The sequence below is a fragment of the Hibiscus syriacus genome, unplaced genomic scaffold (genome assembly GCF_006381635.1).
Source record: "Hibiscus syriacus cultivar Baekdansim isolate YM2019G1 unplaced genomic scaffold, ASM638163v2 tig00112503_pilon, whole genome shotgun sequence".
Lineage (NCBI taxonomy): Eukaryota > Viridiplantae > Streptophyta > Magnoliopsida > Malvales > Malvaceae > Hibiscus > Hibiscus syriacus.
Genome location: NW_024063349.1, coordinates 1,733,066 through 1,760,024, shown reverse-complemented (window position 1 = coordinate 1,760,024; position 26,959 = coordinate 1,733,066). Strand labels below are relative to the sequence as shown.

Genomic DNA, 26,959 nt, shown 5'->3' with positions numbered 1-26,959 from the left:
TTTAATCCATTCACATATAAAACATTTTTAATTTGTATGGAAGAGGTATTACCTATTGTACCAATACCTTCAATGTGACCTTTTGAATTGTCTCTAAAAGTCACCTCTCCTCCATTTTTGGCGTTAAGCTCAATGAACCGGCTTTTGTCTCCGGTCATGTGTCTTGAGCATCCACTATCAAGGTACCATGAATTTGAATTTGTTCTCGTGCCTTGTAGCAATGCTCCTTTCCCTACAAACATAGATTAATTTTTTATTTTTGGTACCCAAATTCTTTTGGGTCCATATTTATTAGTTTCCAAAATCCTAGTCCCCTTAGGTATCCATTTGTGTAGGATATTTTTATCTTTAGTAGTAATGAGTTCTTTAGGAACCCACATACTTCTAACAATTTTTCCATTTGAGGTTCTTTGGGGACCTCTATGATTGTAGTTTCTAAAACTTTTTCTAACAAAGTTGGATTTTGAATTTCCACCTTTTTCAAAATGTTTTGTTACAACTTTATCAAAAGAAGTTTTAAGATCATCAATTTCTTTTGATGATCATCATTGATCTTTGAAAGTAAATTTTGCAAATCTAAATTTTTCTTTTCAAACTCTTCTAGTTTGATTTGCAAATCTTTGATTTTACTTTCAAGATCGTTGTTGGTTTTGGATATGAGTTTGTTTTCATTTTTCAATTTTGAAACATCATTTTTATATTTTAAAAATAATTTCTCATAATCCGAAGCCAACCCATTATATTCCTCTAATAACTCATCATATGATAAATCATCAAAATCGGATGAGTTAGAGGTTACCTTAGAATCTTCCCCTAATGCCATCAAGCACAAGTTAGCTACTTCTTGTTCCTCTTCATCGAACTTTCTTCATCACTCTATATAGCCACATGAGCCTTGTGCTTATTCTTTGATTGACCCTTTTTCTTCAATTGTGGGCAATCATATTTAACATGCCTGGCTTTTTGCATTCGTAGCAAATGATTGGGTCATTCTATTTCGGTTCATTTTTGAGGCCTTCATTTTGTTTGAATTTTCTTCCTTGATAAGTCTCATCATTTTTCTGAACCATTTGGAAAACAATGCCATTTCCTCGTCATCGTCATCGTTATTCGAATCACTCTCATCTTTTGTGGATTTGAGAGCAACTCTAATGTTTTTCTTCTTCTCCTTCTCCTTTGGTGTCTCGTCAATCTTGTCGAGGTCTACCTCATCTTCGAGCATCATTTCATGAGTGAGGAGTGACCCAATTAGCTCTTCAAGAGTTAAGGACGTTAAGTCCTTAGACTCGATGATTGCCGTCTTCTTTGATTGCCACGATTTTGGGAGGGAGTAGACTAACTTCCTCACAAGCTTTTCATTTGAAATGATCTCTGCATATGATTTGAGACATTGACAATCGTTGAAAATCTATCCGTCATAGCTTTGATATCTTCATTTGGTTTCATCCTGAAATTTTCATAGCTATGCGTTAGAATACTAATTTTAGATTTATTTACCTCATCGGTACCTTCATGAGTGACTTGAAGTTTGTCCCATATTTCTTTGGCGGTTGTACACGATGAAACTCTTCCGTATTCATCTAGTCCAAGAGCACAAAAAATGATATGGATGGCTTTGGAGTTGAGCTTGAACATTCTTGTCTCTCCTTCACTCCACAACCTTGGATGAGTGAGAGGTTTGATGTATCCTTCTTCTACAACATTCCATGCTCCCATGTCACTTGCTTGAATGAAGTACATCATTCTATTCTTCCAATAGGCATAGTTAGCTCCATTGAAGAAAGGAGGCTTGTTGACGGGCATCGAGTCGAGACCGGAGTCGAAGTTTGAAGCGGAGGCCATTGATTACTTTGATTATCGATATAACTCTTCCCGAATCGACTCAAGAGGTGATTAAACCTTCAAATGAGTTAGGCTCTGATACCAATTGTTGAGTTAATCGATTGACAGAATTGGCCAAGAGGGGGGTGAATTGGCAATTAAAAATTTGGTGGAAGCTTTTGCAGAAAATTGAAAGTAATTGCACAGCGATTTATAGTGGTTCGACTTTCTCAATCAAAGTCTACGTCCACTACCTTAGCTATCCACACTAAGGATTTTCCAACAAATTCACTAATTTGTTCTTTCTTTTGAGGCCAAAGAGATAACCTTACAACACCCTCAAGAATATACCCCAATTCTTGAGAACACTCTTTCCCAAAGAGAAGATTACAAATTTGCAAACTTACAAGGAAAACCTCACAAGGTAAGATGTTTGCACAATTCTAGAACAAGAAAATAACACTCACAAATAATTACAAATGAGCACAAATGGTGTTCTTTGAAAGCAAGATGAATATTGAAAGGAAAATTGGCTTGATTTGCACAAACTTGGTGTTTGATGCTTTCTCTCTTGTTTCTCTATAATTTCTTGTTGATCAAGGGCTTTAGAACTTATTTAAATACACCTTGAATCACTTATGAATGTTGGGGATGATTAGTGAAGATCATATAGCCGTTTTAGTGTGAAAACAATTAATAAAACAACTTAGAGCGTGGGGGGAATCAGTTCCCCCTCATAATGAATCGGTTCCCTAAGTGTAAAATTTAAATATTTTGACCGTTGAACAGGGGGAAGGGGGAATCGGTACCCCCTATACGGGAATTGGTTCCCTTCGAGCATTCTGGAAATCTCGGAGCCAAACCATTCAGGGGGAATCGGTACCCCCTTGGGGGGGAATCGGTTCCCTCTGAGCAATCTGTAATTTTTGGCTTTGAAATGGTTCGAAATATTTTGAAAGATTATTTTGAAATTGTTTTAAGATTAAAACTTAATTTTACACTTAAGTAAGGATTAAAAATGATTTTTGAAATATTTGGAGTAATGTTTTGATATTCGAATAATTATATCGAATATACTTAGAAAATCATTTGGAAAATCTTAAAATTGATTTAACTTAATTTGTTATATCGAAATATCAAAATGTTTTCAACAAAATTTGATATGATTTTAGTGATATTATTTATATGTTATTTATTAACATTATAATTGTTATTACCCATTATCTAATATGATAGCACTTCTATGATTTATATTTGTTTTTAATAAATTTTTATCTATGAAATTAATTTTTTATTTTCAAAATAAAATATTAAAAGAGTATATTAATATTAATATATTAAAAGATAACTGTAAAATATATAAATATAATATTTTAGACATATTGTGATTATTGAGGACGAGATCACGCCCGCGACAGCTGCAACACGTTAAGTAATGTCCGCAGAATCCGCAACCGTAATTTGATATTATGCGTTTAGCCTGATGGTTAAGCCTTTGACGGTTAAATTCGTGTTGTCTCTAGCAGTGCAAAAAGACTAACAGTTGCGACAACTGGATATCAACAACGCTTTTTTAAATGGGGAGCTCCATGAGGATGTCTATATGATTTAGCCTCTTGGATTTGAACAAAGCTCTTCGGATGGTACAAGGCTCGTGTGCAAACTAGAAAAAGCGTTTTATGGCTTAAAATAGGCTTTGAGGAATTGATATTCTAAAATCCGAGATTTTTTTGTTTGAGATTGGTTTTGAGGGATCCAAGGTTGATGTGTCATTGTTTGTTAAGCATTTAGATGGGCATCACATGTATATTCTTGTTTATGTGGATGATATTATCGCCACTGGTAATCTTGCCTCCATGATTGATGATGTGGTTTGTCTTCTCAGTGCAAAGTTTGTTTTGAAAGACCTTGGTGCTTTGGGATACTTCCTTGGTCTTAAAGTTCAAAGGCATGCATATTGTTTGATTCTTCGACTAAAGAAGTTTGTAGTTGAATTGTTGGAGAAAACCAATATGTTACTTGCTCACTGTTGCTACTCTGATGGTGGTGACCCCAAGTTGAGTCAGAGGCAGGGCGTCCCTTAACAGATGCTTAGGCTTATTGAAGTGTCGTTGGTGCATTGTTATATCTCTGTCAACTGGGTGGCTCAGTACATGCATCGTCCTTGTGAGTTTCACTGGGATACTGTGAAACACATTCTTCGATATTTAAATGGCACACTTGATTATTGATAAGATGCATATTAGACATATATTTTATGATATTTTCCTCATATTTGAATAACTAAAATTGCTTAAATCATGGATTTTGATTATATTTTGTATTTTGTGGATTAGGTTGAAGATTTGGATTTAACAAGTTCAAAATCTAATGATTAGCATGATCTTCACAAAATCCCCAACTTAAGGAGGAAAAATCGGAATTCAAGAAGTTGGCAAGACCATAAGAGGTTTTCGCATAAGGCGTAGGCGCAGTTTATTCATCTTGAGCTATCGCAGAAGAAGTTTACAATTAAGGCATGGGCACGTCTTACCAGTCCGTATAACCTTAAATTAGGGTTATAAATTTACAAGGAAAAAGGAGTTTAATGACGGTTGAAATACTCTTTTAAATTATTCTTATCTTTAGAAAAGGATGAGGGTATTTAAAACCCTTATTTTTACGGGATTTTCTTTGGGGGGAAACTTCCTTATCTAGAATAGGGAAATCCTTATAAAAGGGGAGCTAGGGCTTTCATAGGAGGCGTGAAGTTTGCATTAAGTTATCTTTAAGATTATTTTTTAGACTTCATCTTTATTTTCTTCTGGTTTTCTTTCAATTATTAGTAGCTAAATACTTTTGTTCCAACTGGAGGATAATTGAAGTTTTGGTTCTTCAAGGATTGTGAGATCTAAATAATTTTCATTGTTATTTTACTTCATTTCTATTTATATATCTTCTGTTTTTATTAAGAATTATTGTCTTGATTGATTGTGCAAAGGGCCCGTTGTTCAATTATCAGGTTGATAAATTGTCATTTAGAACTTTAAATCCGTAATTGTTTAAACGTTCTAATATTAGTGGTAAAGTAACATAGTTGATTTTGATTATGTTATGAAGGTATATAACCTAGTTTAAATGAATCGAGCTTGTGTATTCGTTGGCTAGAATTGGTGGTCTCTCTAGTGGTTAATGATGTTGGTGGATTAAATCTTAAGCGCTTGTCTAGGGTTGTTAGAGCTTCTCTTAATTATCAAGAAACTAAGGAGAGACATGTTGTTAGAGCTTCTCAATAACCATAACCAATTTAGTGAAAAAGTAGAAGATTTTATCATTGCATCTATGATCAATTCTCTGAACCAATTCTGAAATTAAACATTTAGTTAGATATTTGCTTAATATTAATCTCTCTAAATTATTAGTTGATTATAATTGCTTTTCTCATTATTTTTATCAATTTTAAAACCCTTTTTCTTTGCTTTAATTTTCATTAAAATAAGTCTACTCAATCCCTGTGGATTCGACCTTGCTTATCACTACTATAATTTTATATTTCTAAAATCAAGTATTATTATGTGTTGGACTCGACACCCATCAAATTTTTAGCGCTGTTGCCGGGGATTGGTGTCATTTAGACATATTTTGATGCCCCGTTCTTCTCGTTCAGGTGAACTCCAATACGATCCTGAGATCAAGAAGATCGCTCGCATGTTAAGAAAAGAAACTAACTTGCGCAACATACAAGTTTCTTCTTCTTCATCCCTTGAATTGGAATCTGCACTCAACTTGGGTGATTCATCCAGCGATTTTTAAATAGAAGGAACAATGGCCAACGAAGAAAGATATCTAAGAGAATTGGTTGCACCAAATGAAAATCAACAATCGCTCTGCATTGACTACCCAGCTTTGGAGGTAGCTTTTGAATTAAAATCTGGTTTGATTCATTTGTTGCCTACTTTTCATGGACTTGAGAATGAAGATCCTCATAAGCAAGTGAAGGAATTCCACGTGGTATGTTCAAGTATGAGACCGCAAGGAGTGACTGAAGAGCAGATAAAACTGCGTGCTTTTCCGTTCTCGCTAACCGATAGAGCTAAAGATCGGCTCTTCTATTTACCCCCTGGTTCTGTAACTACTTGGGCCGAAATGGTGAGGATGTTCCTTGATAAATTTTCCCTGCTTCAAGAGCTGCTGGCATTAGAAGGGAGATATGTGGAATAAAGCAAAAAGATACTGAGACCCTTCATGAGTATTGGGAACAATTCAAACGACTGTGTGTCACCTGCCCTCAACATGTGATTTCTGAGCAAATTCTCATCCAATATTTCTATAAGGGACTTCTACCCATGGAGAGGAAGATGATGGATTCAGCTAGTGGAGGTGCCTTAGTGAATAAGACTCTTCACGATGCTAGGGAATTGATCTCCATCATGGCCGCTAATTCATAACAATTTGGCTTTAGGCAAGACACATCTTCAAGAAGGGTGAATGAGGTAGGTTCATCCTCCATTGAACATCAATTATCGCATCTCACCTCCCTTGTTCAATAACTAGTTGTAGGAAAAACGCAGCAAGTAAAAGCTTGTGGGATATGTGCTGTGATCGGTCACCCATCTGACATGTTCCCTACACTTTAAAATGATTATCATGAGTACAACTGCAGTTGGAAGGTTTTACAATCCACCACAAAGGAAGTATGATCCTTACTTAAATACCTATAATCCAGGATGGAGAGATCATCCTAACCTGAGCTATGAACCAAGACCATCGCAATTCCAACGTTTTCCACCTGAGCAGTCTTCTTTAAAGCCAGGTATGCCCCTAGAAGAAATTTTTAATTCACTTGCAACTAATACACAACAATTTCAGCAAGAGACAAGAACAAGCATACAAAATTTAGAGAATCAAATGAGTCAATTGACATCCTCCGTGAGTCGGTTAGAATCCCAAGGTAAGTTACCTTCATAAACCATTGTTAATCCAAAGCAAAATGTTAGTGCAATCACATTGAGAAGTGGGAAGGAGTTGAAGGAACCTAGTCCATTGGTATATGAGAGAGCCTTAGAGGAAAAAATGAAAAGGAAGTTGTTGCTTCCCAGACTTAGAAAGACCAACCTAAAGGACTTAAAAGCGAAAAACCGAAGGAATTTGTCATAAAACCTCCTTTTCCTGCTAGATTTGCTAAGTCCAAGAAAGAAGCAGAAGATAAAGAAATTCTTGAGACATTTCGCAAGATCAAGGTAAATATTCTTGAGACTTTTCCTGCTAGGTTCTTAAAGAATTGTGCACCAACAAGAGAAAGCTCAAGGGTAATGAAAAGGTAAGTATGGGGGAGGATGTTTCAACTGTCCTTCAGAAAAAACTACCCCCAAGTGCAAAGATCCAGGTATGTTTATTATCCCTTGTAAACTCGGTAATGGTAGGATTGAGAGAGCAATGTTAGATCTAGGAGCCTCAATAAATATCATGCCTCTTTCTATTTACTCATCTCTGAACGTTGGTCCTTTGAAAGAAACAAGAGTGATTATTCAACTTGCTGATAGATCTAATGTATATCCTGAGGGAGTTTTAGAGGATGTTTTGGTGCTAGTTAATTAATTGGTTTTTCCTACAGATTTTTATGTGCTTGATATGTAAGAAGATGATTCTTCTAAATACACATCAATTTTGTTAGGAATGCCATTTTTAAAAACAGTTAGGAAAAAATTGATGTAAATGATGGTACACTTACCATGGAATTTGATGGTGAAATTATTAAATTCAATATTTATGATGCCATGAGATATCCTAGTGATGTGTCCTCTATTTTTGTCATGGATGTTATTGACCCTCTAGCACATAAAACTTTTAATCAAAATGATGATGACAAGTTGAATGATACACTCAACATGAATTTCACTTCTGAAGGATTGCAGGGAATCATGAAAAAGTTTGTGTTGGATCTTGATTTACAAGATACAATCCAAGAACTAGAATCACTCAAACCCATGAGGTATGATGTATCATATATTGAGTTACCTTTTTCTCACACCAAGCTTCTTCATTCTCTTGTGCAGGCACCAAAGTTGGACGAGTCAGATGTACAAAGGAAATTACAACTGCAAGAGCTAGAGGAAATTCATAATGACGCTTATGAAAGCTCGAGAATCTTCAAGGGAAAGACCAAAACCTTTTATAATCACATGATTTCTAGGAAATATTTCTCTATTGTTGAAATAAAAAGTTTGGATACATGTCAAATATTAAGGTCAATGATCATCGTTTCAAACCTTTTTATGAAGGTTCTCTGGTGCATATTGTTGGTCAAACCATTTTGGAGTACCCAACTTAGGATGATTGAGAAACTACAACGTCTAGCCAAAGACATTAAAGAAATGCGCTCTTGGGAGGCAACCCAATTTTCCCTTTTTCAATTTATATTTTCATTCTTTTTATTTTTATTTTATTTTTATTTTTTTCTTGATGTTTCGGAGTACAATTAATCTTGTTTTCCACTTTAGGTCAGAAGATGAATTTTTGTAACCCATGGGCATGCCTTACAAAAGTAGAATTATTCTTAAAGTCTCTCACTATCTAGAAAATGTTTCTGTATAAGATGTGCCCATGTCTAAACTCAGTACCACTTCTGGTTTAGGAAGCAAGATTCAAAGAAACTTTTTAAAATATAAATGTGCCTTATCTTTTCTTTATTTTCTGTGCTCCTTCAGAAGAGTGTGCGCCACCAGTCGTCCTCCCCGCTCCACCTGACTCACGTCTCCGCTCAGTCTGAGAATCAACTCAGCCGGCGCACATCACCTTCACCCCCATCTCGTGATAGATATCGTGGTTGATGCTCAACATTTTCAGGGGAGTTTTCTACTCTTATTCTTTTATGGTTTTTGAGCATCTACTTTTGATATATTGATGACAATGTATGGATTAAGTGTGGGGGAGAGTATTTCATATATGGTTTTTCTTTGAACATAATTTTGCTTGAAGTTTGAGAAAAAAAACAAGTATTCTTTAGTTCTTGTTTGTGAATTTTCTCTTCGAAATTCTAGATTCTTTCGATGTTTGTCCTTACATGATTTGGATTATTTTGAATTATCAAATTAAGTTGAAGCATAATAGGGGATTAGCTTGAGTATAATTCTTATTTTCTACACACTGGTTGATTACTCTTGATGACTGATTGAATGCAAAATCTGTGGGATTTGATACATGTTTACCCTTTTTGCGAGTTTTTGGGCCAAAGAGCACTCATTTTCAGCATGCTCCATTTCTTGATTGAGTGATTGCCATACATAGTTAATTTTTCTAGAACTTGCTTTGCTATACATATCGAATACCACATTTTAAAATTGGATGCATCAATAACGATAAGGGCATTTAGATGAAACCATTTTTAGCTTTCGTAAAGAGCTCACCCTAATTATCATGCTTAGAAAGCTAATTTTGAGCCTGAGCCTTTTTGTTCGAAATTAACCTTGGTACAAGCAAATATCAAATCATTTTTTTGTTAATTTCCCCTCTTTTGAACCTTGAATTTGAGGATTGTATGAGCTTCTTCACATGAGAATTCAAATTATCTTGAGAAGATCGGAAGTTGTTGGAACATAGTGATTCGAGTTGCAATCTCTTTCATTGAAAAAAAAGAAGGCAGAATTGTGCAAAGGAAATGAAGAAAGAAAGATTGTGCAATGAAAAAAAAGTTATATGGCTTGAAGAGAACATTTGAGATTGAGTTCCATTTGGATAAGTTTGTAGGACTTCTTCGATAAAATAGCTCAAATTCATTTTTACCAAACCTCACCTAAGCCCCATTACACCCTGTTTAAGACCCTGAGGTTTTTATGCATTCAATTCATTGATTAGTGGTGGGAATGTGATAGGTTAGCAAGCTTATGGTAAAAATCTTTCTATGTTTTGTCTTAAGAGCTTATTAACACCCTAAACACTTCGAGCGTATTGAGTGAATCCAATGTGAGGGTATTAGATCCCACTGTATTTTGATTTCGAAAAGATTGATGGAGTAATTATTCATGTGTGTTGGTTTATGAGAATTTCTTCTAAGAATTGCTCGTTCCTTACTTGTGTCTAGATTTGAGTCTTTAAGGTATGACAATTTGATACTGGAAGGATGAGCAAAGGAAGAAGAATGATTGATGTCGAGAAGAGTTATGAATTTGAATTATTGTATGCTTGAGGACAAACATTGGTTTAAGTGTGGGGGAATTTGATAAGATGCATATTAGACATATATTATATGATATTTTCCTCATATTTGAATAACTAAAATTGCTTAAATCATGGATTTTGATTATATTTCGTATTTTGTGGATTAGGTTGAAGATTTGGATTTAACAAGTTCAAAATCTAACGATTAGCATGATCTTCACTAAATCCCCAAATTAAGGAGGAAAAATAAGAATTCAAGAAGTTGGCAAGACCAGAAGAGGTTTTCGCATAAGACGTGGGCACTGTTTATTCATCTCGAGCTATCGTAGAAGAAGTCTACAATTAAGGCATGGGCGCGTCTTACCAGTCTGTATAACCGTAAATTAGGGTTACAAATTTACAAGGAAAAAGGAGTTTAATGACTGCTGGAAGACTCTTTTGAATTATTCTTATCTTTATAAAAGGATGAGGGTATTTAAAACCCCTATTTTTGAGGGATTTTCTTTGGGGGGAAACTTCCTTATCTAGAATAGGGAAATCCTTATAAAAGGGGAGCTAGTGATTTCATAGGAGGCATCAAGTTTGCATTAAGTTATCTTTAAGATTATTTTTCAGACTTCATCTTTATTTTCTTTTGGTTTTCTTTCAATTATGAGTAGCTAAATACTTTTGTTCCAATTGGAGGATAATTGAAGTTTTGGTTCTTCAAGGATTGTGAGATCTAAATAATTTTCATTGTTCTTTTACTTCTTTGCTATTTATATATCTTCTGTTTTTGTTAAGAATTATTGTCTTGATTGATTGTGAAAGAGCCTATTGTTCAATTATCAGGTTGATAAATTGCCATTTATAACTTTAATCCGTAATTGTTTAAACGTTCTAATATTAGTGGTAAAGTAACATAGTTGATTTTGATTATGTTATGAAGGTATATAACCTAGTCTAAATGAATCGAGCATGTGTATTTGTTGGCTAGAATTGGTGGTCCTCTAGTGGTTAATGTTGTTAGTGGATTAAATCTTAAGCGCTTGTCTAGGGTTGTTCATTAACAAGGGAAATAATCAAAGAGCTTCTCTTGATTATCAAGAAACTAAGGAGAGACAGGTTGTTAGAGCTTCTCAATAACCATAACCAATTTAGTGAAAAGTAGAAGATTTTATCATTGCATCTGTGATCAATTCTCTGAACCAATTCTGAAATTATACCTTTAGTTGGATATTTGCTTAATATTAATCTCTCTAAATTCTTAGTTGATTATAATTGTTTTTCTCATTATTTTTATCAATTTCAAAACAATTTTTCTTTGCTTTAATTTTCATTAAAATAATTCTACCCAATCCCTGTTGATTCGTCTTTTCTTATCGCTACTACAATTTTATATTTCTAAAAGCAAGTATTATTATTTGTTGGATTCGACACCCACCAATTATGGTCATGTGTTTCGCCGTTCTTCCTCTCCTCTTGATATAATAGCAGTCGAAACGAGTTTTTTCCTTAAAAGCGAGATTTTGAAAATTGCACCATTTTTAATTTCTTCTTGTTTTTAATTTTAAAAAAATAATTTGATTTAGAAAACCTCTCGTTTTGAAAATTTAGAAATTCCTTTATGATAAAAAAAACGGTTTGAAGAGTTTTAATAAATTTTTTCTCATAACTGTTTTTAGGTTGATTAATTGTTTGTTGTTTTAAAAACAGTTACGACTTTTAATTTGGAAAATTCGGTGATTTTGGATTAATTGGATAAAATTTCATAGAGACGCCATCAACCTTTGGGTTGGTAGGTCGAATACCTAAAAATGTCTTTAAAAAAATAATTTTAAGAAAAATCATTTTTAAGACAAAAGTTGGTCTGCGTTTACCAAATATTTAATTAAAACGGGTTCAGGAGTCGGTTAAGCGTGAGGAAGGGTTAGCACCCTCACAATGCCCTAAATCGGTACCTGGTCAATTAATTAATGTCTTTGCAATTAAATTTATAAATTCAAATTTGACTTGGTTTATGATCCCTTAAAACAACAAAATGTGAATTTTATAATATTCAGTAATACCCAAATGAATTGAATTAAAATTACCAAGCCTTTAAAGAAAAGATAAAGAATATTCGATTATTTAAAAAAATATCAAGACCAGATCTTAGATGAGTTCTAACGATCTTTTCTCGAAAATTTAAATAGTCGAACATTTTTTTTCTTTCATTCCCAAATTTTAAAGTGAAGAATCAATTTTTTTGGTGTCACTGATGGGATACACTTCTAATTTAAAATCATCAAAAGCGGATATCTAATCAGTTAAGACAATCCACTTAAAATAATTTTAAATTAAAAGGGTCTTACCCTTAATCCAATTATGTAATTATGAGTCGAGTTATGCACATGAGGATATCATATAATTCATATAAAAAATGTCATACGATTAGTAAATTAATCATTTGTATACTTACACGTATGTAAACATATCAATAGGCAAAATAATATAACAACTAATTAAATAAAACCCTAATCATGGGGTAACACATATATCAAAATATTTAATGCTTCCATATAAAACATATATATATAATAAGATTGTATATATAATATTAAATGCAAAGCCACTTTAGCATACATAATTAGTACATTACACGTGGAGAACACTTAATTATTCCATACAAAACCTATATATAATAAGATTGTATATATAATATTAAATGTAAAACCACTTTAGCACAATAATTAGTGTATTACACATTATACAAGACATAAGGCATCATTTGTACAACAAGCATTTATATAAAAAAATCCTTAAATAAACATAGATTTACACATATATTAATTATAATATGATGTACATGTACAATAATTAATAAACACAAATAAACAATATGCACAACATGTATGTAAATTTATTTTATATAAATATTAAGTCACATGCAAACCACAATAAGTCATGACACAAAAATACAAAGGACCAAAATATAAATTAACATAATTACCAACATTGAAATAAAAAAATCGCTAAACATGTAAAGGATTATAATGGAAAAAAATTCAAAATGACAAACCAAATGTAAAAACAAAACAAAAAAATAATTTGACAACAACCAGGGATCAAAATAAGATATGCTTAAAATATGAAGATGAAATTAAAAGTTCATGAAACATGTATTTTGGGGACTAAAATGAACTAAATTGGAAACATGCGTGATTACCTAGGAAATAAACCCAATCTCACAAAATGAAATACCATGTACCCCATTTAAACTATGTCATTTCATCCAAAAAAAAACTAAATATTAAAACTAATTAGTGACTAAAATAAAATGAACAGAAATAAAGAGCCGAATTTAAACAGAAATTAAACTGATTAGTGACTAAAATGAAAGTAATGGAACTAAAGAGTTGACAATAAAATAAATAAAACCTAGGGAATCAGGGGCTGGAATAAAAACACACTAACATTATGAGGATTTAAACGCAATTTAACACTAATATTTAGTTCCCATTTATAAAAGTGCGCTAAATGTTAAAGGGCTTCAACATGATTTTTTCATAAATATTCAGTGACCGATTTGTAAACACGTAGAAATGTAAAATGGCTCAAGTGCAATTTTCCCATATTTTTGCCTATATATACTACTTTTTAACACTTTGGACAAAAACCCTAGCCACTTTTATTTTACTATCACTTTACCATTTCTTCTTCTCTCCTTACACCCGACGGCCTCCCTCTTCAAAACCATGAAAATCGACCGACCACCGTACCTTGGTGGTCGGATTTACTCCGTCAGAACCCTTAGAACTCTTCTTTTCTCTTCCTAGCCTATTTCAAACCCAAAGAGAAAAAAATGAAACAAAGCCTTTGTTATTTCTTGACCAAAACCACTCCCAAATTCGAGCACCGTCGTGGATCGTGGTCACTCATCTCTCGACCACCACTACCGGTGGCTGAGAAACCTTCAAATTGAACCCTAAATCCTAAAAGCTTCCCCAACTCAAAGGTAAAAGTTCTAATCTTTTTTTTACTTTGTTATTTCGAAAAAATAAGAGAAATGTTGTATGCGAAACGTAGGAGATACCTTTTGAAAAAAAATCCCTTGTTGCTTCCAATTTTTCTGTGTTTTGTATTGATGTTTCGAAGGATTACAAGCTTTTTTTTCAAAGATTACAAGATATCCCCCTGTTGTTGATGAATTTTCCTCCTCTTCTCCTTTTCGAATGCCCCCTCTTTATGCCTTCTTCTTTGTTGTTGAATGATCTGGCATTGAGTATGTGGGATTTGTTTTTAATGGATTTAATGGATTTTCGGTGGAGTATGTTTGATTTGGTTTAGTGGATTTGTAGTGGATGGCTAATTTAGGTGTTATTTGGTATTATTTGCAGATGAGTGGAGGTGGCAGCAGCACATGGGAGCTAGTGGAGGCATGGGCACGGGTTCTAGTGGAGCATGGTGTGGGGTATGAGATTAATTAATTAAAAAAGTGGTGCTTGGGTTGTTGCTGGTGCTCTTCACGTGGGGGAGGCAATGGAAAAAAGATGGGGTACTTGAATAAAAAATGATATGTAAAAAGCATGGGGTTAGAATAAAAATGGTGCTCACAACTACCCCTCTTTGCTCATTGTTATAAAATGGGAATAAAGCAAAGATAATAGAGCACCATTTTTGACTCAATTTCTTCTCTTCAAGTTGCGGGTTCTTCTAGAAATATTGATCTAAGGTTGAACAAGTTATTCTCATTATGAAATTCTTCTCCCTCGCTGGACGAATTCTTCTCATTATGAACTCTCCGTTGAAAATGTTGAGCTAAGGTTGAACAAGTTCTTCTCATTATGAACTTCTTCTCTCTCGTTGGATGAGTTCTTCTCATTATGAACTCTCCGTTGGAAATGCTGAGCTAAGGTTGAACAAGTTCTTCTCATTATGAACTTCTTCTTTCTCGTTGGATGAGTTCTTCTCATTATGAACTCTTCAATGAAAACATTGATGCAAAGTTGAACAAGTTCGTCTCATTATGAACTTCTTCTTCCTCTTTGGATGAGTTCTCTTATTATGAACTCTTTTGTAAATGTTGGTTCACCTCCTTTTGTGGTGAATTTGAAAGGAACAAGTTCTTATCGTTATGAACTTTCTCCTTTAGGAAGAGTTCTTCTCGTTATGAACTCTTCTAGAAATGTTGGTTCACCCTATTCTGTGGTGAATTTGAAAGGAACAAGTTCTTCTCAGTATGAACTTTCTCCTTTAGGACGAGTTCTTTTCAGTATGAACTCTTCTGGAAATGTTGATTCACCTCCTTCTTTGGTGAATTTGAAAGGAAGAAGTTCTTCTCATTATGAAATTTCTCCTTTAGGATGAGTTCTTCTCATTATAAACTCTTCTGGAAATATCGATCCCTCAAGCGAGGCGTCACTGATTCAAAATACCGTGAATCGAGTGATTGGTCGAACAAACTATTTTCATTATGAACTTCTTCTCCTTCTGTCGGATGAGTTCTTCACATTAAGAACTCTCTATTAGAAATGTTAATCGGTTTATCTTCTCTTTGAAGATTTTCAAACCTGTAAAAGATTTTCCAAAAATAAAGACGTGAATCGATTTTTTGCTGAAATCTTCTTCTTCAACATGAAATTGTGCAATGAAACCTCTGCTAACTTTGAAATTCCTGTCAAATGTTCAATATCTGGATGGAAATGTATAAGAAATTTGTTTAAGAGAAGCTCTCTCGAGTGAGATAAAATTTCTTGTTTCAAGGGAAATTGTCTCAAACGAGACGAAATTGGTTTTAAGAAAAACCATCTCAAGTGAGATACATTTCTTGTTTCAAGGGAAACTGTCTCAAGAGAGACAAAATTTGTTTCAAGGGAAACAGTCTTAAAGATTTTTGTTTCAAGAGAAACTGTCTCAAGGGAGACAAAATTTGTTTCAATAGAAACATATTCAAAGATTTTATGTTTCAAGAGAAACTGTCTCAAGCGAGACAAAATTTGTTTCAAGGGAAACTGTCTCAAGCGAGACAAAATCTTCAGTTTCGAGAAAACTATCTCAAGCGAGACAAAATCTTCTGTTTCGAGAGAAACTATCTCAAGCGAGACAAAATCTTCTGTTTCGAGGGAAACTATCTCAAGCGAGATAAAATCTTCTATTTTGAGGGAAACTATCTCAAGCGAGATAAAAAAATTTGTTTCGAGGGAAACTATCTCAAGTGAGATAAAATCTTTTTTAAAAACAATCTTGAGTGAAATGAAATGTCTTCTTTCAAGTAAAAATCGTCTCAATCGAGACAAATCTTGTTTTAAGAAAAACAATCTTGAGTGAAATAAATCTTCTGTATTAAATGAGGTTGTCTCAAGCGAGACAAAATTTCTATTGGAAATGGTGAATCTGAAGATGATCGTTCCCTCTTATTGAGGACGACTTGTTATCTTTTAATCTCATCTTCTTCTGAAAGATCAGTAAAATGAACCTGGATGTAACTATCCTGATGATGGATTTTTGATGCAAAGATGCAAATTCATGTATGTATAATGCATGTTCTTCTTGATTAATAGAAGTGAAAATGTGCTCAAGCAATCTTGGTTTTCTTCTTGATTTGTTCATCTTCATTCTTCTCTCACACCATGGTGTACCATCGTATTTCTTTGCAAACATCTATTTTCCTGGCTCCCTAACATTCAAATTTTTGCCCCAATTTCTAATTTTGAGCATCTAGGTTTAAGATATCTCTGTCAATTTCCAGGCTAAACTCTCTAGAGAGATTGTCCTGTTTGAAAATGTTTTCTTTCTTTTTATTTTAAAAATATGAAAAGTTCGTTTAAGAAAAACTTCATTCTTTTAGGCTCATAATTGAAGCAAATCACAGAACATGAGTTCGGTAAATATCAAGAGAATCAACGGCTCTTTTAATCTTTCAAAGTTATACCTATTTGAAGAGTGTCAAAATTGATGTGTTAGTTTCAGGTTACCTCTTTAAAGTTTCTAAGGTTTCAATCATCGAAATGTTATTTCTTTTTCGGTCTCTGTGAACTTTACAATATGCCCATTTTCTTTATCTTGGCATTTTAATCAGATGCGGACAAAATGACGCAACCAACATAATCAATTACTAGACTTTCTAGAACACTTCTGTTTTGGTTCTCTGAAATCTTTCATTTGTTCAAGCTTTATAGAATTCCTTTAACAAAGGTAGTGCAGGGATATCAATCTAAACATAAAATTCCTACGTGCTTGTGTGAGGTTAACTATAACAAGTGTTCCTCGATTCCCTTAGTCCATTTTCATCAAAACTCATTATTATATCAATTTGATTTAATTTGTCATTTTCTGCTAGCTGAATTCAGATTTATTGTATATACCTTATAATCGCCCTCATTGGGCTAGCTGAAGGATTTGTCTCATCACAAGATCTTTGACTTGACAATTACAGTGGAGCAAACACCGAATTGTCGAGTATCCGAATAATGTCATGGTTCGAATGCAATATATTCATAAAGCCAGGGCTTTTGAGTTGCCTCTATAACCAATTAATTTAGCGGAAGAGCTCAGCTTTATTGTATAATCTATAATAATAATTTATTATACTTTCGAGCATTCAAATTTAGAATTTCATTAAGCTCGTCGAGAAGAACATATTATAGTTTATGTGTCCTTGATTATTAGGAAATCTCATATTTAGAGTTCAGCTCCCAAACAACTGACCTAAACTAAATTCATCTATTCTATCATTCCATTTACGAAGACTAGTATCATCACTGAACGTCTTCAATAGAAGTGTAGTCTAGGAAATTTTGCAATTTCATACCCAAGAGATGCCCCATGTTGTCCGCTCCTATTCATACCTGAATGCCAAGCCTTTTAATCGTTTCCTCATGAGAGGAGAATTCTATAGTGGTCCCTGTAAGAGAAGGATATGGGGTTCAAGTATATCATCTGTGGTAAGGTCAAGGGTCTTTGTTTTATCAATTTTCAATCTTGTCAATTTGTCAAAGATCTATAACTCTGATTCTTAAAAGATCTTTTAATCCAATGGATATTTAAAGAATTTTGAGTCTGAAAATTATTCTTTGCTCATAACCTCAGAAGGTAGCATTTTACTTAAAATGTTCGATTGTCAAGTGACTTACAAACTTTTTAACAAAAAGAGAAAGAAAAGAAATTCAAACAAGACAATATGCGAGTGCATCAAAAGTTCGTGGTGGCTGCAATGATTTTTTCTCAGTTTGTATCAGAATGCCCTATCATCCTTCGAACGTCCATGCCCCTGAATCAATTAAGTATTGAACCTTGCGATTCAATGCCCCGCAATTCTCAGTAGTACGCCCTGAGCTTCCCATGTGGTAGCTACATACTGCATTAACATCATGCCCCTCATGAAATGAAGGTTCTTTCGGTTTAGACCTAACTGGAGTCACGAGATTCTTCTCAACTAGTACTGGGAGCAACTCTTCATATGTCATCGGAATTTCAATAATATGGGTCTTCTCTTGGGTCATTTTATAAGGTTTGGCCCCACGATTAGCTGAATAAGAACTCACTGCATTGACATCGGCTCCTTTATTAACGTCGGTACTGTCAGAGCCTCCTATCTTGCCATTCCTAATGGCGTTCTCGATTAATTCCCTAGAAATGACCAGGTCGGCAAAGTTCTTGGTAGCATTTCGTACCAGATGCCCCAAATATAGAGCTTTCAAGGTATTCACAAAGATAATTGTAGTCTCCTTCTCCAGCAATGGGGGTTGTACTTGTGATGTCACATCGTGCCATCTTTTGGCGTACTGCCTGAAGGTTTTGCTATGTCGTTTTTCCATGTTTTACAACGTCCACCTGTCAGGAACCATATCTGTAACATGGCGATACTGTTCTAAGAATGTTTTTGCCAAGTCCTTCCATGATTTGATGTGAGCCCTAGTTAATTGGTTATACCACTTGGCGGCAGAACCTATTAGACTATCTTGAAAATAGTGAATCAGCAGCTTTTCATCATTCACATGGCCAACAATCCTCATGCAAAGCATGGTAATATGAGATGAAGGGAAAGTGGTTCCATTGTATTTTTTGAATTCAGGAACCTTGAATTTAATAGGGATGACAAAATCCAGGACTAAACTCAGCTCTCTGACGTCAGACCCATAGAATGGTTCAATCACTTCTACCGATTTTACCCTTTCTTCCAATTTCTTCAACTGTTGAGTTATTTTTTCATTAGCTTTTTCCTTTTCGGCTAACTCATTCAGATCCTGGGTTAAGTGCTCAATATTAAATTCCTCTACCCTTACACCTGAAACAGGCCAATAAATGTCTGGGAATACGGATCCCATGTGGTACTGCTAATTCTCATTGCTGACATATGCATGAGGTCGAGTTTCTTGAGGTACCGAAGGGCAGAGATGTGTATAGGTGTGAAACCAGGAGGAGGATCGGATTCTAGTGTAAACCCTGGTGGGTGCTGAGGGTCAGATGTAAACCCAGCAGGATGCGATGCTCCTGGTCCAAACCCTGGAGGACAAAGTGGTTCCTCAGTTCTTGGCACAGGGCCTTTCCATGTTCTGGATTTCTCCCTTCCAACATACTTGCCAACTTAAAAAGCATATCCTTTTGAATGTTGATCATGTCTTCTTGAATTTTCTTTATACTTTCTTGCAACTCCAACTGAATTTTTTCAATTTGAATAATCTTATCATCCATGACTTTCTTCCTAGTGTTGTATGGATGTTTGGAAGGTCCCAGTATTTCTCTGTCACACATTTCTTTTGTTAATGTTTATATTTTATTAATAAATATAAAATATATGATTATGAATGAATAAAATGTGGTGTAAGAAAAATAAAAATGCATTGCAAATAATAAAATGATGCATATGCAAAATGCAGAGTGTTGATCCTGGAGCGATTCCTTAGAACAAATCTTTATATTAGAAACCACGTTCAATTCCAAAGTTGAAACATATCACAGATAAATTTGCATTGTCTCTCCTATTTGTTGTACATGTGCTAGCAATTCCACAATCTTCTGGTTTTCTTCAGCCTCAGATCCAGTTCTTCACTTATAGCAACAGCTTCCTGAGATATGTCGACCAAATATTGTGCGATTCCCCGAGCATGTCCTAAGTAACAAGAAATAAGGTCCTCTATTCACTTAACTCTCGCCTGAGCTTTCTCTTATCTTCCTCATATATCTTTTAGCTCATTCAAATCATTCTGAAATACATTGGTGTGAGTGTAGCCAAACATCTCCGACACGTACCCAAGCATCAAACTGTCTTCGTTGGTCAACTGGATTATTTCGACCACCTCATAACATCTACATTGACTTCAACCTCTTTTGAACCTTTCGTTCCATATTGCTAGCCTTCTATATGGACATCGATCCCAAATCAACACCATGAAATGGATAGTGCAATGCAAAAGAAAAAAAAAACAAAGACAAAAGAAAACCAGTTAGTAAACATTAGTCAATTAATCAGGGATAATAATTTGTTAAAGAATCCTACCCTGGGATAATAATTTGTTAAATAATCCTACCCTCACATGTTGGCTACCTAATCATGCTTTATCAGATCCTACCCGAACATGATATATACACCCATGCTTTACTTGAACATCAAAACCCTAACTGCATGATATCTAATTCGCATACTTGTTTGAAAAAAATAATACTAATTACATGATCTCTAGTTCACATGCATTTATTCGAAAAACGAAAATAAATGACTCAAAAAAAACTTTTCCTTGTGTACCCTCCTCACGGGATTCCTAAGGTTCGGGTTAGGCTTGACCTATATTCCGTCTCTAGGTTCACTATATGTTGGGTTCGGTTCTAAAGTAATAGGTCCTCGAATTATCCTTGTCGGTGCCCCCTTGGGATGCTGAACCCTCAATCCTGGCCCATCACAAGCTTTTGGGACCGAGTTCAATTTCGAGGGAACACACCTCCTTATGTCATTGCGGAGGTGAAAACCTCACGAGAGAGTAGTCTCTCACTCCTACTTAAATAGGACGGAGCGGGGTTTTAACTCATGTTATGTAAATGCAACTGTGCAATATGTGAGGAAAAGTGAAAATAAAACAACACATAATCACAAAACACTCAAAAAATCAATCCTCTTTCAACACATAATTAATCTGAAACCATTAGCAAACAGATCAATACAACAATTTATTGGTTAACCAAATTCTGAACAAACAATATTAAAACAAAATGGGGATCAAAAATCAAATAAAAACAAATTTATAACTTTCAATTGCAAAAACAATTAATTAATCGACTATAGGCTTGACTCTCTAAAAAAAGTTCCCCAGCAGAGTCGTCAAGCTATCGAAACAGGTTTTTTCCTTAAAAGTGAGATTTTAAAAACCGCACCATTTTTAATTTCTTCTTGTTTTTTTTAATTTAAAAAATAATGTGATTTAGAAAACCTCTCGTTTCAAAAATTTAGAAATTCATTTATGATAAAAAAAATAGTTCGAAGAGTTTTAATAAATTTCTTCTCATAACCGTTTTTAGGTTGATTGTTTGTTGTTTTAAAAACAGTTACGACTTTTAATTTGGAAAATTCAGTAAAATCGTTTTTTAAGACAAAAGTAGGTATGCGTTTACCAAAGATTTAATTAAAACGGGTTCGGGAGTCAGTTACGCGTGAGGAAGGGTTAGCACCCCTACAGTTCCCTAAATCGGTACCTGGTCAATTAATTAATGTCTTTGCAACGAAATTTATAAATTCGAAATTGACTTGGTTTATGATCCCTTAAAACAAAAAAAATATGAATTTTATAACATTCAGTAATACCAAAATGAATTGAATTAAAATTACCAAGCCTTTAAAGAATATTCGATTATTTAAAAAATATCGACACCAGATCTTACATGAGTTCTAACGACCTTTTCTCGAAAAATTTAAATAGTCAAATATTTCTTTTTCTTTCATTCCCAAATTTTAAAGTGAAGAATCATTTTTTTTGGTGTCACTGATGGGATACACTTCTAATTTAAAATCGTCAAAAGCAGATATCTAATAAGTTAAGACAACCTACTTAAACAATTTTAAATTAAAAGGGTCTTACCCTTAATCCAATTATGTAATTATGAGTCGAGTTATGCACATGAGGATATCATTCAATTCATGTAAAAATGTCATACGATTTGTAAATTAATCATTTGTATACTTGCACGTATGTAAACATATCAATATGCAAAATAATATAACAACTAATTAAATAAAACCTTAATCATGGGGTAACACATATATCAAAATATTTAATGCTTCCATATAAAACATATATATATAATAAGATTGTATATATAATATTAATGCAAAGCCACTTTAGCATACATAATTAGTACATTACACGTGGAGAACACTTAATTATTCCATACAAAACCTATATATAATAAGATTGTATATATAATATTAAATGTAAAACCACTTTAGCACAATAATTAGTGTATTACACATTATACAAGACATAAGGCATCATTTGTACAACAAGCATTTATATAAAAAAATCCTTAAATAAACATAGATTTACACATATATTAATTATAATATGATGTACATGTACAATAATTAATAAACACAAATAAACAATATGCACAACATGTATGTAAATTTATTTTATATAAATATTAAGTCACATGCAAACCACAATAAGTCATGACACAAAAATACAAAGGACCAAAATATAAATTAACATAATTACCAACATTGAAATAAAAAAATCGCTAAACATGTATAGGATTATAATGGAAAAAAATTCAAAATGACAAACCAAATGTAAAAACAAAACAAAAAAAAAATTTGACAACAACCAGGGATCAAAATAAGATATGCTTAAAATATGAAGATGAAATTAAAAGTTCATGAAACATGTATTTTGGGGACTAAAATGAACTAAATTGGAAACATGCGTGATTACCTAGGAAATAAACCCAATCTCACAAAATGAAATACCATGTACCCCATTTAAACTATGTCGTTTCATCCCAAAAAAACTAAATATTAAAACTAATTAGTGACTAAAATAACATGAACAGAAATAAAGAGCCAAAATTAAACAGAAATTAAACTGATTAGTGACTAAAATGAAAGTAATGAAACTAAAGAGTTGAAAATAAAATAAATAAAACCTAGGGAATCAGGGGCTGGAATAAAAACACGCTAACATTATGAGGATTTAAATACAATTTAACACTAATATTTAGTGCCCATTTATAAAAGTGTGCTAAATGTTAAAGGGCTTCAACATGATTGTTTCACAAATATTCAGTGACCGGTTTATAAACACGCGGAAAAGTAAAATGGCTCAAGTGCAATTTTCCCATATTTTTCCTATATATACTATTTTTTAACACTTTGGACAAAAACCCTAGCCACTTTTATTTTGCTATCACTTTACCATTTCTTCTTATCTCCTTACACCCGACGACCTCCCTCTTTAAAACCACGAAAATCGACCGGCCATCGTACCTTGGTGGCCGGATTTACTCCGTCAGAACCCTTAGAACTCTTCTTTTCTCTACGTAGCCTAGTTCAAACCCAAAGAGACAAAAAATGAAACAAAGCCTTTGCGATTTCTTGACCAAAACCTCTCTCAAATCCGAGCGTCGTCGTGGATCTTGGTCACTCATCTCTCGGCCACTACCACCGGTGGCCGAGCAATCTTCAAATTGAACCCTAAAGCATAAAAGCTTCCCCAACCTAAAGGTAAAAGTTCTAATCTTTTTTTTTACTTTGTTATTTCGAAAAAATAAGAGAAATGTTGTATGCGAAAGGTAGGAGATACCTTTTGAAAAAAAAATCCCTTGTTGCTTCCAATTTTTCTGTGTTTTTTATTGATGTTTCGAAGGATTACATGCTTTTTTCAGTGATTACAAGATATCCCCCCTGTTGTTGATAAATTTTCCTCATCTTCTCTTTTTCGAATGCCCCCTCTTTATGCCTTCTTCTTTCTTGATGAATGATCTGGCATTGAGTATGTGGGATTTGTTTTTAATGGATTTTTGGTGGAGTAGGTTTGATTTGGTTTAGTGGATTTGTAATGGATGGATAATTTAGGTGTTATTTGGTATTATTTACAGATGAGTGGAGGTGGCAGCAGCACATGGGAGCTAGTGGAGGCATGGGCACGGGTTGTAGTGGAGCATGGTGTGGGGTATGGGATTAATTAATTAAAAGAAGTGGTGCTTGGGTTTTTGCTAGTGTTCTTCACGTGGGGGGGCAATGGACAAAAGATAGGGTATTTGAATAAAAAATTATATGTAAGAAGTATGGGGTTAGAATAAAAAATGGTGCTCACAGTTGCCTTTGCGGATGCTGACTAGGCAAGCAGCGTTGAGGATCATCGCTCCATGTCAGGTTATTGTATCTATTTTGGGGGAAATCTCGTTTCATGGAGTTCTAAGCGACAGAAGTCTGTCTCTCGTTCTACCACGGAGACGGAGTATAGGGGCATTGTTGATGCAGTGTCTGAGATAACTTGGCTACAAGCTCTTCTACGTGTTTTGAGTGTTTCCTCTGCTAACAAGTCGGTTGATAACTCCATAAAAAATTATATTTAGGGTTTTTTTACTTAAGTTATTAATTATCTAAAAGTTCATATAGGATCATGTAGATGCATTTAGAAGCATATAGTTGTATGTGGTGGATATATATATTTTGTCATGGCATTTTATTTTGAAAACGGTACTACGTTATGGGGAAGGTACTTTGTTTGATGATTTGCAAGATTTGAGAGCAAGGATGCGAGAGGAATATTGTCATGACAAATTGGGAATACTGACCAGAATACCAATGTCGTGGCAACTCGAACAACATTTCTGGAGCAGAAAAGATAAAAGAAGATATTTTTATAAGAAGTTAGATGTTTTTATCTTCACGTGCTCTTAGCTGTCAGCCACTTAGGAGGGGACCACTTCCACCTTTGTACCACCCCTCATGTGAAGGGAATGCACCTTGGGATATCATGGGAATTTTGACACAAATCCTTAGTTTTATTCCCCACTATAAATAGGAAATGAGGTCACCAAATCTAGAGACTTGATTTTAGACCTTTTGAGCTTAAATTCTTGAGAAAAGAGAGGAGAGGCGGCTGGAAGAAAAAGCTTCCATTTTTTTTCTTTCATTCACATTTGACGTGGTGTTCCTCCATTAGCAAGCTTGAGAGAGTGGCGAGCTAGGCGTCCGAGAGGAGCTAGTGAGCTAGGGCAGTTCGTGGTGGTCGAGGGGAGCTCTGACAGCGTGTGTCGAAGGCTTTCCCTCCATCCCTTTGTTTTTTATCACTTATCATATTTGGGTTGTATGGAACAGATGAATTTAATGTTTTGTTTCATGGAATATTCGAACCCCACCATGAACTAGCTTTATTTGGTGGGAGTTCATTATGGATGATTAAGTTTTTCTTTAATGGATGGTTATTTTTTATGTTTTTTTTATTTGTTTTGCTTATAGTGCTTAATGACTTAAGGTTGTAGGAGTTATGAGAGTAGTCATTCTTTAGGAGACTATTTAGTGTTCAAGAGAAACTAAGTAACTCATCTTTAGTGTTTGAGAGAAACTAAGGAGTATTAACATAAGCAATAGGTTTTATATAGTAACTAGACCTAGTCCACCCTTAGAATAAGTCTAGGATTTCAATCGACTAAAAGGAGTAATGCTCGGTCGAGAGGTTAGATGTCAGTGCTAACGCTGAGTGGTATTGTCGTGACATATATTATTGATTTGAACTGATGGGATCCCTGCACCTGCTAACGCCGAGAAGTATTGCCATGGCATTATCAACCTGTCGAGTCCCTTGACTAGAGATAACACAGGGCACCTTTAGTAAACTCTGTCAGGCAAGTAAGACATAGAAGTAAGATTATCTGAGAAGATTGACTTAAGTTTCCTAAGTGACCCCTATCATTCATTCCCATAGTAGCTTGTTGTGTGAGGATTATCAAGTCATTTTATTCAAATCCAGTGTTTACATTTGGTTTTTCCTTTACATTTTCATTTGATTTCACTACACACAATTTATTTTTGCCACGACATATCCATTTACTGCCACATCACACTATCATTCCATCCTCACCTATATACATTCCACATTACCTCAGCATTCTCATTAATATATACCATCACACTAACTATACTTAGATAAAGTGGTTCTTTGCTTTGGTTGAACTTATAAATTTCCTCCAATCCCTGTGGAGATGATACTCACTCATCACTTTATTACTTGTTCGATTGTGTATACTTGCACATGCTTCACATCCATATTTAGTACTCACATAACGCGGACACCGGTTGTCTGGAGCGACAACACAAATGCTGTAACTCTTAGTGCAAATCATGTCCTTCATGCTCGGTCCAAACATTTTGAGCTTGATCTTCATTTCATTCGTGATAAGGTTGCTGATGCAGTCTATGTGTTAACTATGTACCAGCTCTTCACCAAACAGTTGATGGGTTTACTAAACCATTGTCAAAAATGTATTTCTCTAGGTTCCGTGATCATATAAATGTTGTCGATAGTGAAAAACTGGGAAAGGGTATAGAGAATGTTAGCTTATAAAGAAAGTAAGTCAGCTGAAGGTTTACAACTGTAGGGTTGTTAGGCAATTTGTTACGTGTAACTGCATGCGGTTATAGGGTTGTGAGGTGTATAAATGCTCCTAAAAAAGAATATGGACCAAAATGACTATGGTATATATTGGTTTCAATTAAAACAACTTTCTCCAATCATATATATTTATTCATATATTTTCACGTGTGTAAGTAATATTTATAATGTTATTTAATAAATCAAATAACATATAAAATTATAAAATATATTTAAAAGGTATTTTTAAAATAAGATATTTTAGGGAATAAATATTGATGAATTGATGGGATGAAAAAAATACAAAAAAGTGAATCAAAGGAACAAATTGAATAAAATAAGAATAAATTCTAACAAGCATAAATTTAATGTTAATAATAGGAATTGAAGTTAGATAAGTATTTTATAGTCTTAGTGGGGTATGTGGTTTAATTTGGTTAAAATGGACTTAAAACGAA

At 34.1% G+C, this 26,959-nt stretch overlaps 1 protein-coding gene and 1 non-coding gene across 2 annotated transcripts; one reads left to right on the top strand and one right to left on the bottom strand.

Moving 5' to 3' along the window:
* Nucleotides 1–5,993: 5,993 nt before the first annotated feature.
* On the bottom strand, nt 5,994–6,100 carry LOC120180997. Its single transcript, XR_005521722.1, has one exon. It is a non-coding gene; the product is annotated as a small nucleolar RNA R71 (small nucleolar RNA).
* Nucleotides 6,101–6,146: 46 nt separating this feature from the next.
* On the top strand, nt 6,147–7,398 carry LOC120180975. Its single transcript, XM_039186238.1, has 5 exons — nt 6,147–6,180; nt 6,464–6,613; nt 6,670–6,751; nt 6,977–7,120; nt 7,224–7,398. The coding sequence occupies exons 1-5, from the start codon at nt 6,147–6,149 to the stop codon at nt 7,396–7,398; spliced, it is 585 nt and encodes a 194-aa protein (XP_039042169.1).
* The last annotated feature ends 19,561 nt before the right edge of the window (nt 7,399–26,959 follow it).

Excerpts from the sequence above, each read along its gene's own strand:
- LOC120180975 (XM_039186238.1), top strand. The coding sequence starts at position 6,147 with ATGGAGAGGAAGATGATGGATTCAGCTAGTGGAG. Across the intron at positions 6,181-6,463 it reads GATGGATTCAGCTAGTGGAG|TTGGAAGGTTTTACAATCCA; the intron begins GTGCCTTAGTGA and ends GTACAACTGCAG. Across the intron at positions 7,121-7,223 it reads AGCTCAAGGGTAATGAAAAG|GATTGAGAGAGCAATGTTAG; the intron begins GTAAGTATGGGG and ends CGGTAATGGTAG.